At 40.5% G+C, this 20,945-nt stretch overlaps 1 protein-coding gene across 4 annotated transcripts in view; it reads left to right on the plus strand.

Moving 5' to 3' along the window:
- The window catches only part of LOC135495767 (calcium-transporting ATPase type 2C member 1-like), a 465,754-nt gene that overhangs the window by 22,302 nt on the left and 422,507 nt on the right, over positions 1 to 20,945 (plus strand). For 3 of the 4 annotated variants that reach the window (XM_064784671.1, XM_064784673.1, XM_064784674.1), the window contains exon 2: positions 8,694 to 8,894. In XM_064784671.1, the coding sequence (XP_064640741.1) occupies positions 8,709 to 8,894 (186 nt within the window). In that variant the 5' untranslated portion in view covers positions 8,694 to 8,708. Of the gene's footprint in view, positions 1 to 8,026; positions 8,108 to 8,693; positions 8,895 to 20,945 lie in introns of those variants that run through there. The other variant, XM_064784672.1, reaches the window with a different exon arrangement.

The raw sequence follows: 20,945 nt of genomic DNA on the forward strand, positions 1-20,945 counted from the left end.
CGAGGGGAGAGATCGAGACAAGGAAACTAACAAAGACACTGACAGTGAGGAAACCATTCCAGAAACAACTCTCAATGACAGACGTCAGGAGGAGCTGCATTGGATCAGATGGGCTCAATCCCTCAAGTATCAGAAGGAAATTGAGGAATTGAAAGCCGGACGACAAATTACCAGAGAGCAAACTGGCTCCATTGAGCCCAGAGTGGGACAAGAAGGACCAAGTGATGCGAGTCGGAGGTCGTCTTCATTATGCCCCATTGAAAGAGGAGACTAAGCATCCCATTATCTTGCCTGCTCACAACTGATTTGTGGATAAGTTAGTTCTGTTCTACCACCAGATTAACCTACACACAGGACCAGCTCAAACCCTGGCTTTCTTGCGAAACAAGTACTGGCTTATTCATGGGAGAGAGGAAGTGAGACGCATCCTTCACAAGTGCAAGGCTTGCAAAGATCCAGATGAGATTCAGCAAAAGATGGCTCCATTCCCTGTTGAAAGAGTGAGCATGAGCTTACCTTTCACCCACATAGGATTAGACTATGCAGGACCATTGTACATCAAGTCAGGAGAAGAAACCACTAAGGCATACATATTAATATTCACATGCATGGTGTCAAGGGGAGTTCATCTTGAACTTACACCGGATCTCACAACGGAAGAATTCATGGCGGGATTACAGCGAATGATCAATCGCAGAGGAAAATGTATTTTCATTACTTCTGATAATGCAAAAACTTTCAAGAAAGCAGATACTATGCTAAGGATTCTTTACAAACAGAAGCGTGGAAAGCAAAGGCTCAAGGAGAAAATGACTGAGAAGGGAATCAAACGGAGATTCATAACAGAGAGAGCACCATGGCACGGCGGCTTTTATGAGAGGTTGGTTCAAAGTGGGAAGAAGCCACTTAGGAAAGTGCTTGGCACTACTGTCTCCGTAAGCAAGAGATGGGCCTATCATCAGCACATGTCAAGGATGTTTTGGAATAGATGGACCACAGAATATCTTACAGAGCTTAACCAACTGAGAAAGTGGACAGAGGTTCGAGTTAACCTTCATGAAGGAGATGTTGTCCTAGTCGCCGAGGACAACTCCAGAAAGCTGGACTGGAAGCTTGGAAGAGTTGAGGAGATCTACCCAGGCCGAGATGGACTTATGCGCTCAGTACTTGTAAAGACGAAGTCAGGATTGATGAGACATCCAGTACAGAAGCTGAGAATGATAGAGACCACCATTCTCCCAAAAGACGACACAGATGTTGAAAGCTGTTCTGATTCTGATTGAACAAATAGAGGTTTGAGATTAGAGACATGCTAAGCATTGAGTACTATAGCAATGCTATAGTGTTAACCTTACTGACACTACGTACTTTATTCATATTTTCGTACAGAGTATATTTCATGCGATATCTGCCAGTTGGTATTTCGCGTTATAATTCGTTCAAAAAGGTCCAATATCATGCTTATTGGTGCCTTTTTTCATGATCTTTTTAGTGACTTGTTGTTGCTGATATTTTTATGGTAGGTACTCCAAGCAAAAATACATCACATGTTATACCTACTTTGGTTTGACCTATACATGTAGCATGTTTCTTAACGAGGATGTATACCTAACCACCAAATATCTGTACGGTGACCACAATGGCCCTTGACCGTTTCATTGATTTACACTTCGATGCAGGATAGTTTTTGGTTCACCGGTACAGTGAGTCTATACAACCTAACCACCAATAATATACAACCTAACCACCAAATATCTGTACGGTGACCACAATGGCCCTTGACCGTTTCATTGATTTACACTTCAATGCAGGATAGTTTTTGGCTCACCGGTACGGTGAGTCTTTACAACACCGCAGTGTCCGTCGTCATCATCGTCATCCGTCATAGCCTATTTAAAAAATAGTGGCATGTTTCTTAACTGCTTAATAGCTATGAACTTGAAATTTGGTACACATGACTCCCTACATCATATAACCTCTGACGAATTTCGGTCTGATCTGATTCTCGACTTCGCCACCAGGGGGCCAATACTAAAAAAGGTAAAAAGTCCAATATCTCGCTTAATAGTGACTTGTTTTCAATTTTATTTTGATGGTAGGTACTCAGAGCAAGGATACATCACATGTTCTACGGGTTTTTGATATGACCTTATTTTCAAGGTCACAGAGGTCAAATAGTGTGAATTGGCTGTTTGTGTGTAACTATAGCACATTTCTTAACCACTATAGCTATGAACTTTAAACTTGGTACAGATGACCTGTGACACTGAATCTTTGAGGATATTCTTATTGTACTTACTCCAAGCAACGATACATCACATGTCATACCGACTTTGGTTTGACCTATGTACTATACATGTACAATGTTTCTTAACCAAGATGAATTCCAAAGCACCAAATATCTATACGGTGAGCAGAATGGCCCCTGGCCGTTTCATTTTTATTCATGGTAAACTGCCACAAGCCAATTCTGTTCTGCCCGATTTTTAGCTTCATTTGCAATTTTTAACTGCCAGCGAAGCTCATGGTGTACTCTCGCTTCCACGTTAAACCAGAGTCTTTCAAATGAAGAGTCAGGTCACGGCAAGTTTCCTTTGATCCCACAGCTCTCTCGGGCAATCAACTGTAAGCCATGATAAAGTCCATTTTAAATTGAATTCAGCTGCAAACTGACCTGAGGTGCAAAACAATAATAGAACAACCAAAAATTCCAAGAAAAAATATACCCTGTACATGCAATGTGATTTATCAGATAACTAATGCATACTACATAAATTGTTGACTTACTATTGATGTGAATGATCTTAACAATTCCGTTGGATGTGTTAGCTAATTTTGATTCGCTGCTATTTGCCAAATCAAAACAAATAATTTGCGTGCAATTAAGTTGCATGCACTCATCGGTTTGCAATTTGTTATAAAAACAACCATGATTAGGTTATAATCAATGGCAAACTTGTGACGGGCACACATATACTGTTGTGGTGGAGACTGGGGCACGTTTGCCCTTTGCGTTTTTTTCGAAAACCACCATCCTGGCATGATTTTCGGTCATATTATCGTCATATTATTGTGGAAGAAATCCACAACGCATCTTCTAACTAAAGTTTTATTCATCTACCTGATCCTGTTTATTTTTAAGGAGCAGAATTTAACTTTGTACTCCCAAAAGTTAAAAATTTTGAACATTTTGAAGCATAGAAGTCCTAATTATGGTTCCGACTTGATTTGTTAGTTGATCGATGTAGAATAAATTTAACAATTAAAAAAGATACAATTGTATGCCAGCATTTGGATACATCGTCTAAAATCCTGCTCGTGGATCACATTTTCCCCTTCGGAGCGGGGCAAGTTCGCCCTGTCCTTGTGGCCTTTTAATATAAAAACAAAAAACGAAAGATTTTTCTCCAGCTTTTTAGCTCAGCTGACAAAGTCAGCAAAGCTGGTAATATTACTGAGGGAATGGTGTCTGTCCTTCCTTCCATGTCACTTTTGGGCATTTTGTAACCGCAAGGCCTAGGCTCTTCGTTGACGCTGATAAATTAGGCGTAACCCAAGATGAACTCAGAAACCAAAAATCAGCGCGATCCGACCTACATTAAGCGAATGAGGTCATCGGGAAGTTTAAACTTCATTCCTTTATACCTCGGTCCACAGGAAATATTGTTTTCACATCTGGCCGAATATTTTTTGATAATTTTTCATTTTTACTTGTAATGGAATTAGTTTAGTTTTCACCGCCAGTTGGCGCTACAGGCACATTTAACTGAATTTTTGATGATTCAAAAGCCCGGGCTATGACGTATAGTTGCACAGTTGTATTCTGCGCATGGAATTGGGCAAGGAACCAGGCTATATTTCAGCATACCCACTGTGAATGTGACCAGGCTAAAGATGGAAGATTGATTTTGCAACACGGTAACCAATTTTCTGCTAAAAAGAAGTCAAGTAGGCGATATTATCACTACTTCCTTTCAGTGGGTATTCATAAGGTCTTTAGGGACTACTTTCAGAAATTAGTTCTTGAAAAATTGGCCACAATTCTGTGAAAACGATATTGGAAGTGCACGCTCTGTTCGCAAATAATTTTGAAGTGGAGAATTCCCACAGTATGTGCAGTGAATCGGCATGATTCTGTTTGCATTTTAGTTTTTAGTACTACGATTCTTACATGAGTAAAAAGTAGACATTCCAAGCAACACAATAATGTTACTCCCATAAAAATTGATTAAAAATTGACGGAGCTACAGCATTCTGTTCGGCAATTGGCAGCCCTGATAAAATACATTGCATGGTAATGTATGCCAAATGGCATACTTTAAAAAGCGCTCATTGGACAACGTAGGGAATCACCAGAAATGACGTCATCGCTGGTACTAAATAAAAAATAGATGGGTTCCCGATCGACTCACTAGGGATACGCAGTAGAGCACAGTGTCATGAAAAACGACCCTTTGTAAATTCCAATCACCTGCAGGACAGGTCAATTTCTCTCAATAAAATTAATTTTCTTGACTCCTGTAATCTCTACCTTATTAAAAACAAAGACAGTGGTGTTGTCCCAAACTGGTCATTTCTATTTATTTTGATCTCTGTTAAATCAGGATACCTCTCAATCACAGACAGCATTTTGTAATCCTTGTGCTGTACCACCCAGCCTGGACATACTACAGTTGTCCATGGAGATGTCACATCCTCTCTGACACTTCTTGTCTGTAAAGCTACTGATACAACATACTGAACTAGGGATATCTTCAGTTGCCTCCTGTAATATTTACATACCATGGCTGATTAGTTCAATCATATTTCTTCCAGCTGGCAGCTCTGCATTGGAAATATTAGTGGTGTAACGTGTTCTCTTGACCTTCAAACAGTAGTATAAAGCCGATATTTACTACTTTACACCCTCAGTCCTGTGTTATTAGGTCATCCAGCTGAGCGCCAGGCCCTTGGGCCTCTTGTTAATTAAGTGTTTGTGTTTTCTTTTGCAATAAATTATGTCCCTCATTGCTTTACATGGTCGATTTGCACCTTTTCCCACTTTACTGGTCCGTTTTCTCTTTTAATGCTGACCCCAACCCAAACAAGAGGCTAATGGCTTAAAGAGTGAACTTACCCCGCATGGGGGCAAACCTACCTCAATGCGGGGCACGTCCGCCTACTGTGACAAAAACTGTTAACGTTCAATTAGTTGGACAAATCAAGGTTCAAGGATCCAAAAGTGTGTTCTATTTATAGCCGAGACCCATTGCATTGGTATCACACAGAGGCCATTTGGTTTCATTCATTAGCTCACCTCTTAGCAGAGGTGAGCTTATCCCATACCGTGGCGTCCGTCGTCCGTCGTCGTCGTCGTCGTCGTCGTCGTCGTCGTCGTCGTCGTCGTCGTCGTCGTCGTCGTCGTCGTCGTCGTCGTCGTCGTCGTCCGTCGTCCGTTAGCAGGGCACGTTTCGTAACTGTTAGAGCTATTGAGTTGAAACTTGGTGCACATGTACCCTTATGTAATGACACCTTGGAGACCAAGTTTCGGTCCGATTCGTTTCATGGTTTGGCCACCAGGGGGCCAAACGTTAAAAGTGAAAATATGCAATATCTCCCTTAATAGTAGTCGGGAAATTTTGAAAAAAATATGGTAGGTACTTCTAGCAAAGGTGCATCATATATCCTCCGGGTTTTTGATTTGACCTCCTTTTCAAGGTCACAGAGGTCAAATGGTGTAAATTGGCCGTTAGGATGTAACGATGGCACGTTTCTAAACTGCAATGACTATTGATACCAAATTTGGTACACATTTACCCCTTAGTCAGGTGATCACAGGGACCGAAGTTTGGTCCAATATGATTCACCACTTGACCACCAGGGGGCAAAATCCAAAAACCTTAAAAATGTGATTATTCCTTAACTTCTTGCCCGATTGCCACCAATTTGATATCATGGGTACATCTAACCACCATACAGTAAATGTCACACAGGTTTTTAATTTGACCTTCTTGTCAAGGTCACAGAGGTCAAATGGCGTAAATTGGCCGTCAGGCTGTAACTATGGCACGTTTCTTAACTGCAATGACTATTGATCACAAATTAAGTACACATGTACCCCTTGGTCAGGTGATCTCAGGTACTGAAGTTTGGTGCGATCTGATTTGCCGTTTGGCCTCCAGGGAGGGGGCCAAATCCTAAATTCTTCAAAATGCCATTATTCCTAGTAATGACTTGCCCGATTGGCACCAATTTTATATCATAGGTACATCTAATTCTAACAACCATTCAATGTGTCACCCGGGTCTTCTTTGATTTGACCTGCTTTTCAAGGTCACAGAGGTCGAATGTACTGTAAATTGGCCATTTTGGGGAAATTGTAATTGCTTGGACCTACATCAAACCTAGCACTACATGACACAATACCATGCTCTTTATCCATCTTTCCTCCACATGAGGTGAGCACAATGGCCCTGGCCATTTCATTTCAATATTGTGTGAAATATGACAATTATTCTGAAAAATAAGCGAACAAGCCCGGTTTCCCCCTTACCTTATGAGATGACTCAAAATATACACATCATAATGTACATTATGTAAGGTTCAAGCCAAGTGGCCTGTTCAACAATTTTGGAACAGTATGCCTTACACCTCTCCACCAAAACAAGCTCATCGATGGGAAAATGAACTTTTTTCTAATCGTAAAAACCAAGAAACCGGGCTTCAAAATCACAAAACTATAAAATATGCCATTAGATATTAAACAGTGACATTAAGTTAGAAAAATTTTAATAAAACAAAAATGTGATTTCTAAACATGTTAACGTTTGACCCCAAAAGTCAAGACATTTTGCAATTTTTCACACCTAGGGGCGACCATGTTCATTGGACTAGTTTGTCACAACCCATGTACACTTCAAAGGAATTGATGTAAAGGCCCAGATTTTAACTTGTTGTTCCTAGGTTGTGACTATGCATCAACCCACGTACATTTCAAAGGATTTGATGTAAAGGTTGTCCCTAGGTTATGACTATGCATCTGAGCTGCTTGGTCTCAACCTGCAATTTATAAAGCATTTGATGTAAATGCCCACACCGCCTTGACTGCTTGCCTCAAGGTGGTGGCCATGCGTCGAGTGGACTTGTTTTTCACAACCTACACTTAAAAGGAATTCATAAAAGAGGTCCAGACTGCATTTACTGGCTGTCCCTATGTTGTGACTGGACTGGTTTGTCTCCGGCCCAACTTCAACTGATTTGGTATAATGGTCCCAACTGCAGTTACTGGATGTGACCATGCATCAACTGGGTTGTGACAATCAAGCGATCATCATCGCAACCAAGAGGAAATAATGTTATTTCCCCTTGTCGCAACAAGTAAGATTAACCTACGGTTACAACCTTCAAATCGTACTCAAATCGCACTCTTTGTATGAATTCATATGAAGTTATATTGCACAACCAGATGGACCAAGCAAAGCTCTCTGGCCATAGGCCCTCTAGTTTTCTGTTGATATATGAGTAAGAATCTATACCTACCGAAAAACTACACTCTCTTAATTGAGTGCCTGAGATGTGTTTTGATTTGTTTGGGTATGATTTGGCATTACTAGTGTCATCAGAAAAAGTTGGAACACATAGTTTTTGACAAAACAATTAAAACAATTGGAAATCCCCACAAGTGTGGCTTTCAAAACGGCAAAGTGAAAACTTCCCTGGGCAGAAGAGATTCAGGAGGAGGAATTGATTGAGCGCTAGTTATTGCTAAATTTCCTTTTACTAGACGTCAGTCGTGTATGTGCATGTGGCCTGTGTGTGTTTTGTCTTCGGACAGACTGCATGCCATTGAGTGGAGAAGTTCACTGCAGCATCGGAAATGGTGATTTTCATGGTCCAGTGAAGTAGAAAATCTTGGGGCAGAAAATAATAATTACCTATCTGGCGATTTCTCATCTCGCGGTTTATAAAACGCTGAATGAGACTTTGTTGGTTGGTCGGTAGTTGGAGGTAGGTAGTCCTATAGGCCTTCCATTGAAGATTGATCAGGGTGATACTCGGATCGGTTGTCAGAGGTTGGAGATCCAACTAAAATTTACGTGAAAGAGACTTGTTGGTAAGGCGGTCGGAGGTAGGAGGTAGTCCCTTGATAAGAGAATTAATGAAAAATGCCTACATATTTGATTCCATACATAACAAGGTTTATTATGTAATTTAAATCATGAAAAATATGGCATGATACAACAGATAATAGAATAAATAAATAAAGAGGCATATGTTGTTAATACTGACCAAAATTTTATTGTATATGGAATAATATGATAGATTATAAATGCTTTGGCCTATTCATATCATCCTAAAAATTGTACTGAGATTACCTGCAATGCTTTGGATGCGTTAACAGTTACGACACCGAGTGCATAAAACAGAACTACACTGAAGGATGCAGCATAGTCCTACACTATCATTTCCAGTCTGAATGATGAGTAAACAAGGACCACTCTCTAAGTTTTGAATGTTTCATTAATTTTTACTCATTATAAACATGCGCATAACGTGCTATAAGCTCGTATATAATATGGCTGTAAATCCTGAGTTCTGACCGAATGCCTATCCCATTGTTTGACATAGTTATCAGGAGCAATGGGAAAGAACAATAGGGTAGGCACTCACATTACAAAATTGAAAAAAACAACACCTTCATGTTCTCTTTGCAGGCAAGTCAAGCAGATATGATGGCACCCCTGATGTCTGAGTTTGCCTGCCAGCTGCCATATGATGACGTGGCCCGCAAGCTGTGCACTGACCTTGCAAATGGCCTGACTCACCCTGAGGCTGACCATAGGAAGAATATCCATGGGTACAATGAGTTTGACGTTAGTGAAGACGACCCTCTATGGAAGAAGTATATGGAGCAGGTAGGTCTGAAGGCCTCAGCGTCTGTTTTTAGCTCAACTGACAACTTACTGACCTGCTTCACCGGCTCCGAGCCACCAATAGAGGTAAGGTAGCAGGGCCTGTCAGTGAAATATCCATGGGAGCTATCAGTGACAGTGGGGTACTTTACAGGATCTATGCAAAAATGAAATGGTCCAGGGATGATGTGCTCACCTCGGGTAATGTTAATGCATATCATTTGCGGTGAATATGGGGAGAACAGTCTTGGTCATTGATGTAATTTCTGTGATCTTGGAAGAAGTGGCATGGTAGTGCAGCTTTAATGGATAATTTATGTTAGCCTGGGGAGGGCTATCAATTTTCAAGATGGCCGCCAATTTTTTGGTAAAGAATAGAGAGTCCCCAGATACATCGTCAGCTCAGGGTGAACTTGTTGTATCTGACATTTTGGTTGTTACAAGAAAAACACAATCGAAGATTCAAAACCAAATGGAAATGCAGTTGTTTTGAAGAGTGTTTTTGTGTAATAGACATCAACCGGAACAGACACAAAAACGATTTAAACTTGTAATTAACTGTCATTGAGTGTGCATTAAGTTAAGATAATAAAATCAATTTTGCAGATACAATTAGTAAACCCTGAGCCGACGCCATGTCCACACAGGTTAAGAACCTTCTAGCTGAAATAGTGATTTAATAGAAACAAAATGTACCACCTATCGGTGATTTAGCAAACTTGCCAATCACTCCTGAGGGGTATTTCGCAGCAGTTATTTTGTAAATCGTGTTTCAGTTATAGTTGTATCTTTTGTTTCTGATTCACCCAACTCCAGGGTCGGGTCTAGCCGATTCTGGAAACAGCCTACTCATTTCTGAGATTGTTTCTCGCCATTTGACAAGATTGATATTCTTCATTACTTCGTTCACCCTAAACAATGATGCGTAACATGCATAGGGTTTTAGCTGGCCAGTGGGGAGCTTATACAATACCGTGGCATCCGTCGTCGTCTGTTGTCTGTTAGCGGAGCACTTTTCCTAACCACAAGAGGTAGTTGGCTGAAACTTGGCATGATGGCTGTCCTGTCCAAATTTAGAGATTCTAAAGAAGTTTTAAACACTAAGAAATGAATATCATATTAAAATGCGTTCTCTTGATAAACATGTGAACATACAGGGTGTATCAAAAAAGATTAACAGTATGATAAATTATCTCCAAATTAGCACTTAATATTTTTGGAAAATATTTTCTATTGATATTGGTAGGCAGGGGTTTAATGCATATCTGTACAAAATTTCACATTCAGCTTTTCGCGCATGAGCGAGCAAGGGCAAATTGCTTGAACCAGGTTAAAACTGGTTTGCATCGCTAAGGGATGGCATCAAAGACCATGGGAAAGGTCATTGGGGATCCGCCTTGTTTTCCACAAAAATTGCTAATTACAGCATTAGCCCTTTTGCCTTTGGCACGTCAATTTAAAAAAGTATAAATTTTGATAAATTGCCCCCATATTAGCATTTTTAGCTCAGCTGACAAAGTCAGCGGAGCTAGTCAAATAGCTATTCGATTGGTGTCCGTCCTTCCATCCTTCCATCTAGCCATCTGTAGACAAAGTTGGGCATTTTGTAATCATACAACCGAGGCACTTCAAATCTAGTCTTGCTTATAAACACCGCAGAAAATGTTGCTTACGGAAAAAAATTTGGGCGATTCGACTCAAATTCAGCTGCCCAGGGGGCAAAATGCGTAATTGAAAAAACACAATTTTTTGATGCTCTATTCCAGCAGATAAAAGCTTGAAGTAAAATTGAAAAGGTCTTCATGATACAGAAGTTTTGATATAAAATAGATTAGTGTCGATTTATATCACCAGTTGGCGGTAGTGAGCAAAACTGTTGTTTGACCCCGTATGATTCCGCTTTAAATTTCCCGCCGAGGTTACCTGGAGAACTATCATCAAGAAAATGGCGGTGACCTTTTTAGCTCACCTCTTAGCAGAGGTGAGCTTATCCCATACCGTGGCGTCCGTCGTCCTTCGTCGTCGTCGTCGTCGTCGTCGTCGTCGTCCGTCGTCCGTTAGCAGGGCACGTTTCGTAACTGTTAGAGCTATTGAGCTGAAACTTGGTACACATGTACCCTTATGTAATGACACCTTGGAGACCAAGTTTCGGTCCGATTCGTTTCATGGTTTGGCCACCAGGGGGCCAAACGTTAAAAGTGAAAATATGCAATATCTCCCTTAATAGTAGTCGGGAAATTTTGAAAAAAATATGGTAGGTACTTCTAGCAAAGGTGCATCATATATCCTCCGGGTTTTTGATTTGACCTCCTTTTCAAGGTCACAGAGGTCAAATGGTGTAAATTGGCCGTTAGGATGTAACGATGGCACGTTTCTAAACTGCAATGACTATTGATACCAAATTTGGTACACATTTACCCCTTAGTCAGGTGATCTCAGGGACCGAAGTTTGGTCCAATATGATTCACCACTTGACCACCAGGGGGCAAAATCCAAAAACCTTAAAAATGTGATTATTCCTTAACTTCTTGCCCGATTGCCACCAATTTGATATCATGGGTACATCTAACCACCATACAGTATATGTCACACAGGTTTTTAATTTGACCTTCTTGTCAAGGTCACAGAGGTCAAATGGCATAAATTCGCCGTCAGGCCGTAACTATGGCACGTTTCTTAACTGCAATGACTATTGATCACAAATTAAGTACACATGTACCCCTTGGTCAGGTGATCTCAGGACCGAAGTTTGGTGCGATCTGATTTGCCGTTTGGCCACCAGGGAGGGGGCCAAATCCTAAATTCTTCAAAATGCCATTATTCCTAGTAATGACTTGCCCGATTGGCACCAATTTTATATCATAGGTACATCTAATTCTAACAACCATTCAATGTGTCACCCGGGTCTTCTTTGATTTGACCTACTTTTCAAGGTCACAGAGGTCGAATGTATTGTAAATTGGCCATTTTGGGGAAATTGTAATTGCTTAGACCTACATCAAACCTAACACTACATGACACAATACCATGCTCTTTATCCATCTTTCCTCTACATGAGGTGAGCACAATGGCCCTGGCCATTTTTTTATGAATTGGAAGGAATTAGGACTTTCTGGATATTGTATTGAACAGAGGTGGTTTGAGGCAAATTTTTAGGAGTACGGTCACTATACATTAGCAGAAAATTAGTGAGTTTGCTTATGTTGTGTGACACAATTTATAGTGATTCAAATAATCCAGTAATTAATCCAGTAACCAAATTAGAGCTTCAGCAACAACAAATTAGTGTATGATGATTGGGACCCTAAAAGGGAAATGGGATACAATCCTCTGCAACAGTAGGCCTACATAGGGCCAAACATATATTTTGACAGATACCAAATAAATGTGGTGGAGTTGCAAATCCTCTGCAACAGTAGGTATAAGGCCTGATAACTTATATTTTTTACTGATACTGGTATCAATATGGAGGATTTAAAACAAATATATTCAGAATTGTGAAATGGCATTTTCTGTATGTAGGCGAAATGGCAGTAGGCGAAATGGCGGGTAGGCGAAATGGCGGGAAGGCGAAATGGAAAGTAGGCGAAATGAGAAATAGGCAAAATGGCAGGTAGGCAAAATGGCTGTAGGCGAAATGACGGTAGGCGAAATGGCTGTAGGCGAAATGATTGTAGGCGAAATGGCGATAAACCAAATTTTGGCACGATCAGTTTTCAAATTTGACCACCAAGTGGCCGTACACAAAGTAGGCCTAATCTAGCTAATGAGTCATGTCATAAACACAGCTGTTCCCCATATTTCATCTGGCCTAAGTTGAGAAAGAAAGAAGAGTCAAAAATATTATCTTAATTCTGTCAACACTTATGACAGAGGAAACAATCTGTGTTGGTTTTTATTCTGATTCCTCTTGGGTCAAGATCATGGACAACATGTCCTTGCCCCAATGCCCTAGTGGTTGCCGTGTCTGCCTAACCCTAACCCTAACCCACCTAAGCCTAGTAATGACTTGCCCGATTGGCACCAATTTTATATCATAGGTACATCTAATTCTAACAACCATTCAATGTGTCACCAGGGTCTTCTTTGATTTGACCTACTTTTCAAGGTCACAGAGGTCGAATGTACTGTAAATTGGCCATTTTGGGGAAATTGTAATTGCTTGGACCTACATCAAACCTAACACTACATGACACAATACCATGTTCTTTATCCATCTTTCCTCCACATGAGGTGAGCACAATGGCCCTGGCCATTTCATTATTTCTACCGTAGCGATGATTTGTAACTGACAAATTTTCTTATTTAAGCCTTTACAGAAATGTATTTTGGTACGAAACTTCACACGTTTATAGAAAAGATCAACGAGAATGTGTTCAAATGCCCTCATAACGATGAGTTCAACGGAATTTGGTCAAAACAACCTTCGAATGGAGTCAACTTTCTTTGCGAAATTGAAGCGACGACCTCATTATTTATCGTAATTTATGCAGATCTGAGTCCAGCTGATGGGTGATGTTCTGATTTGTGTTCAAACTATTTGAAACTTCGGAAATTAGTTCTATTAGTTCTACTATTCTGCAGGAGTATATTATAGCCATTGATGTTGACAGCTAAAAGCACGAAAACTTTGTTGTTGATCGTCGGGGCGGATTGATATGTGGTTGTGCGTCCAAGGCGATTAGGTCATTCAGTTAGTTTGAGAAAGATCATGATCATGAAGATGCGTGTTGTGTTATCATAACCGGAAAATAAGTTGAAGTTATTATTAGTTCTACGATTCTTACATGAGTAAAAAGTAGATGTTTTAAGCAACACAATAATGTTACTCCCGTAAAAAAACTGTCAATTCTCCTACCACAGAAGCCAAGCCATTGCTGTTAAGTTATGCAGGGGCTTAATCAATTACCTGCACTCCCTGTGGGGTGAATAACATTACCTTTTGAACAGCTGGCTGTAGGGGGATGATTGGAACAGCCGGTATACCTGCTGACCTGCTGAACCCAGGTTAATGTTATTTTCAATCCACGATTGCAGGTCACCTGATTTTCGAGATTTCGCGGGAAATGAAATTGTAAACAAACGCATGTGTGCAGTTCAAATGTAAACAAAAATGTATTTTTGGTACTTTTGGTGGCTGGACTTTGGTTTTCCCGCAGTTAGGAGCTGGGGTCAAATTGGTGGTCAATTGTTTATGGGTGCTGTTTTAGTCAGAGGTAGCCCTTGATTATGAAGGGATTTTCAAATTAACGTGACCATGGTCTTTTTATGTGCTCACCACAGCTTTCAATACTTGATGTATCTGAAGAGGCGCGCGGAACCTGACATGGCCTTACCAAGGAGCTCCTCACGGTGCTGAACTTCTAGCTTGCCTGTCGACTAAGTGCCTTTTTGGCCGAGACATTGCTACATGTAGGAGGAGCACGCATTTTAAATTTATAGTAGTGATAGTACAGTTGGTTCGAGCCATTTGGAAGCCGACATGTGAAGGCCTATCTGGGTTCTCCTTCTTCTCCGTATAAAAAGAGGCATATTGCTGACTAAGGAACAAGGCATATTGACATTGCCTAATCATCTCTATCGGACCAATTGATATACTTTTATATGCACGCATACATCACGCCATTTCAGGGTCCGAGTCTGTGGACAATTGGTTTGATTAATTTGTCACTTCGATATTGCTCCTTTATTGCATTAGATTTTCATCGCAATTCAATCTATTCAAGATGTAGCCAATTTGAACCTGTGTGCGCCAAGGATAGATCGACTCACTAGGGATACGCAGTAGAGCACAATGTCATGACCCTTTGTATTGTAAATTCCAACCACCTGCAGGACAGGTCAATTTCTCTCAATAAAATTAATTTTGTTGACTCCTGTAATCTTTACCTTATTAAAAAAAAAGACAGTGGTGTTAGTCCCAAACTGGTCATTTCTATTTATTTTGACCTCTGTTAAATCAGGATACCTCTCAATTACAGACAGCATTTTGTATCCTTGTGCTGTACAACCCAGCCTGGACATACCACAGTTGTCCATGGAGAAGTTATTTAATTCATTATTATTATTTATTAAATCCAAATAAACAAAATTACATATTGAGACAATTGCCAGGGCTTAGGCTGAAAGCATTAATAGCCCTGGTTACAATGGTATACAAAGAACAAGTTAAATCAAGATAAGGTAACATACTTTGAATGGAAAGAAAAGAATGCAAGTAAAGGTAAAGTAACACAAATAGTTATAGTTTGTACAAAGGTAGTGATTGATGAGGGGTTCCATTGATCTGGCACTAGTTACCAGAAAAGGCGATAATATTACTGAGAAAAGTGGCTGTTTTTTCTACAACAAGCCTGTTTGAAGTAAGGTCCAATGAAAAATGACCATTAAGAAGAAAATTGAGCCAATTAAAGAGAAGGTGTTTAGTAGATTGGGAGTGAGCCCCGCAATCACAAGATGGACTTAAAACGTTGGTAAAATTGTGGGAATAAAAGTGACACCGAAAAACTAAGTCACACCTTGTCCTATTGAGTGAAAGTTCATTTTTATGAGTAAGAGCCAATTTTGTAGAAGTAAGAAGGTTATGTTTACCTCACAGAAAAATTCGGATATTGTATTTAAATGAGTTTCTTGAGAAGCAGTTTTTTATATTGACAGGCACAGACTCCCAATCTCTAATTACACATGGCACAGTTGACTTGCTAAATCTTGCAGATGATCTAGGGGGAAGTACATAGTCTCGCTGGGTCCTTAAACGGCCAGGAGGCGCCTGATTACGATAAATGTCAAAAATTTCATTGACATAACATGGTACCAAATTGTGTTGTACCTCATACATAAGCACCAATCTTTTTTCCCTACGCCGAGCAGAAAGTGTCATCCAATCCAAACATTTTAAAACCTTTTGGGTGTTAGTCCCATGAATACAACCACTGACTATAATGGCACCCCTATAATGGATTTTATCTAATTGAGAAAGTAGACCCTGATTGGTAAAGTCAAATATAATAGATTCATATTCAAGATCAGGTAATATAAATGATAGATACATGCGTTCAAGATGCCTTGATTGAACTGTAAACTTCAAAGCATTCAGTGGATTTAACATGTTGTTACATTTCACTACAATATTGTTGATATGCATGCTAAAAGTCAAACACTCATCAAGTGTAACACCAAGGTGCTTATGGAATGCGCCCCTGGGAATAACTCCCGTACCCAAAGACAGAGGTGGATGGTTATTGATAGTTTTACGAGGAGAGTGAAATATGACCTCTTTGCTTTTTGACGCTTTAAAATCAAGTTTCCACACATCCGACCAAACTGACAAATTGTGAAGGTCATTTTGAATAAGAGTATGAGCTTCGTCAATGGAATTCGGCAAGGCCGGGAAAAATAAAGAACTGTCATCAGCATAAAGATACAAGATACAATTTTTAACAACATCACTTAGATCATTAATAACAATAAGAAGAGGAGCGGGGCAAGTATAGAGCCCTGTGGAACACCACTATTTATATAACCTGTCGGGCTCAGATCCGAAGAAGAACTTTCGATCTTTACCTTAACCTTGCGGTTTGAAAGATACGACCTGAGCAGTTCAAGAAGTTTTCCCCTTATACCATAGGCCTTAAGCTTTTGAAGGAGAAGAAAATGCGGAAAAATGAAGATGAATTGATGTAACGACCAATGGTGTACGAATGTTACCAAAATAGGGCAAAAAAGCATGGGTGAAACAACCCAGTTATCTTGTGTAGCGCCAGTTTGTAGGAGAGAGGTTGCGGACCGTCCCCACTCCCACTCCCACTCCGAGGTGATTCTGTTTTGGCGTATTACGTCATCACTTCAGGAGGGATTTCCCCGTCTTGCTCCATGAACTCGGACGATTTTACGAGTTGGAGGCCGCGAACTCGTAAGTGTTCTCCCACTTGCATTATCTTAGCTTTTAGACATCTAAATCAAGTGACAATGAAGAAGCAATATCCCTTACACACTGTTCTAGCACGTCACCTAAGTTGTAAGAAGATTTTTTGTGTAAAAGACGTAGAAAACTTGTTGTTTTTGAAGTGTTCAAAATTGTGTAGAACGGCCGTGTACTGACTGTGCGTGTACTTGTACACATGTACATTACGTGTTGGTTTGTTTGAAACTCTGTTCCCCTCTGTACTTTTTGGATCTAGTTATCTTAGGACTGAAGTAATTCGTAGTTTTACAATAGAAATATGCACATGCTACAGAGGAAACGGCTTTTTACTAGCTGTAAATCACCAAAATTGTAGAATATTTCGTCTGCTTTATTTACTTTTTTTCTCATACGTCGTTGATTTGTTTGATTTCCAGTTTGGCCGTGTGACTCGCAGGCTGGCTGAATGACGTCTCCCAACTCGGTTCCCGTTGGTGTGCGCAACCTACTTTTCGATGTCACGAGTTCCGAGAACGACTCGAGTTAAACTCATTTTGTGGTCATCATCTATCCCAAATGTACATAAGTGCACGTACCTCCCTCAAAACCATGCCCCAAAAACTTCCTGTCAACATAGCAAGTACCCCCAGATATTAATTCGGCAGAGAGTTCGCTGGCAGTAGCCAGCTCTAGTTTGTTACACCATCGACGCCGCCTTGTTTTGAGACGTCCAAGTCCAATAGAAGTTTTCTGACCTCGAGTTCAGTGGTCCTCAGGTCACTAATTGATGCCATTGTCCTTGCAGGGAAAACTTGGGACAAGACCTCGTTGTGGTCATGATGAAATTTGCCCATAAACTGTTCCAAGAATAGCTGGCACTTTTCCTGCTGGGAAACATACATATTATCATGGGATACCATGAAGAAACAGATCTCCTCCATCTGCAGGGCAGCTAGTGCAAGCCTTTACAACATCGGTCGTGTAAGAAAGTACCTCGATCAAGCTAGCGCAGAGCGTTTGGTTTGTGCGTTGGTCAGCTCCCGGTTAGATTGCAATAATGGCATTCTGTATGGTCTCCCTGAAAGTACCATTGCTCCACTCCAGCGTATTCAGAACTGGGCTGCCAGGATTGTCCTCCGTCTTAGGAAATCTGCGCACATAACCCCTGCCCTTCGGCAATTGCACTGGCTCCCTGTTAGGTCAAGGATCGAGTACAAGATCTCGCTGACTGCTTATAAGATCTATAGCGGTCTTGCAACACAATATTTCGATGGGTTTTTGAGTGCTGCACCTGGCCGACGAGAGACGCGGTATTCTGGGCTTGATCGGGTCTCTGTCAAAAGAACCCGAACTCGGCAAGGCGACTGGAGTCTCTCGTCTTGTGCACCTGTTCTTTGGAACGCCCTCCCTGGCCACGTCAAGGCATGCCAAAATATCACCAGTTTCAAACTTCAGCTAAAGACGTGGCTTTTTAAGAAGCACTTCTCTGAGTAATGTTTTCGGTTTTGAACGGGGTGGCGCCTTGATCAGGCTTTTGGAAAGGCGCCGCCTATAAATGCTTTTCATTCATCATTCATGATTGCAATCAGCCTTTGTTAAATTCCAATCACCTGCAGGTAAGGTCAATCTTTTACCAATAAAGTTAATTTTCTTAAGCACCTCTTTATCTTACTTCTTCACATACAGGGCATCCCAAACACTTTGCTAAATCCACTAACCCCCCATTTCAAGTTGGTATTGCACCAAACCCAAGCTCAACGGTACAATGATCATGTAAGTGTCCAAATACCTTTTCAGGACATACTAGTATGAGGACATCAATTTTGATACCAGACGTAAAACCAATCCTGTCCGTGTGTCACTGTGACATAGATCCTGGCTCTATTGGAAATGTCGCACTCGCACTGCATTACTTCATGTGATGTCACTTACATCTTTCACAGTTGACAAATTGAAGCATCCATGGTTATTGTAACTATATAGTCCTTGCCAAATCTATCTAAAAGTATCAGTAAAACTGCTAAACTATGAATTGTATCTGCTTACTCAGCTGAGCGCGAGGCCCTTGGGCCTCTTGTTGACTCATGCGATATAGTAACAATGACTCTGTGGCGGGACAGTTTTTAGTGGGAAACAGATAGGCGTAGTGCATCTTTGGAGATCTACTACAGAGTACAGCGATAGTGTTTGGCTAGTGTTTGACATGATGATGTGTGGGTAGTGCATTTCTATGAATTCGGGCGGCAGGATTTACTAGTAGTTTCAGGATTTCTTCGTGTTATGTTCAATAAATTACATGGAATACTAGTAAGTGATTTGTTCTTCATTCGAGGATATAATTCTTGTCATTGTCAGCATGGAATAGGCCTACTAAGTACTAGAGCTTACTAGTAGCTGTCTCTCAATGCCTTGTACGCGGTGGAGTGACTGGTGACAGGATCGGACTTTGCGCAAGTCGCTACCGTAAGTACTTTTTACACTCAACATTGATTTTTGAGCAGTGTCAATCGCAAAATTTATTCGTCGCAAATCTCTGGGTGGTCCTATTCGCGAAAATTTAGCGTCGCGAAAATTTCACGGTTTACAGTAGGTAATCCAGTTGTCAAAGACAAAAATGGCTATATCTTCAAAATGGATGGAGCAAATTGCATGGGGTTTTCTGTATTGTATGAATTGTTAGGTGCACTTTTGAAATCGTCTTACAGCAGGAAATGGCAAAATACCTGGTGTCATGGCCTTTAAGTTTTGTTTATTTTCTCCCTAAAACTCATCAAAATAGAATTAAGGACCAATAAAACAGCATTTTTGTTGCTATTTCCCCATGTACAGTAATTAAGGGATGAAATATTCAATAATCATTGACCCGGGAAATGGCTTTCTTATTACAACGATGGTCCACTTGCTTGCAGGATGCCCTATTGGCAGGTTTTGTTGTGCAGGTTCCTCATTAGCTGATTTAATCCACTTTTTCCGTGCACATAAATCTCACCTGCTGAATTCTATAAATAGAAACTATTAACATCATGGCTGTGTGGTTCCCATTGTGCCTCCTCCCACTTCACACCATGTCATGCAGTAAGGAAGATGGTCAAACTGACATCATCACGGGCAATCCCCATTCTGCCCAGAGCTGCCGATACCAGATTTTATATGCACTTAGCGAAGATTGTAAATAAGGCACCACAAAATCTCAATTTGTCATATAACCTCTTAACACCAAATTTCGTTCCGATCTGATTCTCGACTTGGCCACCTGGGGGCCAAAAACTAAAAAAGGTAAAAAGTGCAATATCTCGTTTATAAGTGACTTGTTTTAATGATATTTTTATAGAAGGTATTCCTTGCAAGAATACATCAGTTTTCATAACCATTTTGATTTGACTTATATAATATGCATGCACATATTTCGTATCCAGGATGAATTCCTATTAACCACCAAATATCGATATGGTGAGCACAATGGCCCCTGCCTTGTACTTATTTATCTCAGTAATTTAAGTCCCCAAGCTATAACTTTCCACTAATAAAGCCAATTAATAGCAAGTTCAACTAAACAAACACATGAAATCAACTAAAACATCAGCAATCAACCGCAGAAGCGCTCAGGTACTTCAGTGCCGTCTCAACAGAGTAGGTAGAACTTGATAATCAAGGTTGGGCGAGTCCACTTGCCATCTCCCAGTGCAGAGGTTTTGAACTCAAACACCGTCGGCAATGAAATGGTTAACGTAGCGGTTGAAAGATTTTGTCCTTGACCTAATTTCCATGGTTTTCTGTAACAATACTATCATCCAGTCACTTACCGTTTTTCACAAATTCAGACATGAATTTTTCAATGATCTTTATAACTTGTAACATATATTACAAGCTATGTTTAGGTGAAAGCTAATTATGTAAAGTATTCAGATGTAACATTTTTGGTGGGGTCAACTTTCGGTGACATTTGACCTTGACCTGTGACCTGGACATCGATGTCAGATTCCCCATCATCTAGAGGTCGTAAATCGTCAAAGTCATCAAATTTGTGAATAATTTTATACAATCATCGTATATTCCTCGCCATCCAAACTCGCCTGATCGTTATAGAACGATGCAAGTGCAATCTTGCTGCCCAAAAACATAAGGCCCTTTCTTTAACCCTTTGAACCCGA

Source organism: Lineus longissimus, chromosome 11, assembly GCF_910592395.1.
Source record: "Lineus longissimus chromosome 11, tnLinLong1.2, whole genome shotgun sequence".
Classification (NCBI taxonomy): Eukaryota; Metazoa; Nemertea; class Pilidiophora; order Heteronemertea; family Lineidae; genus Lineus; species Lineus longissimus.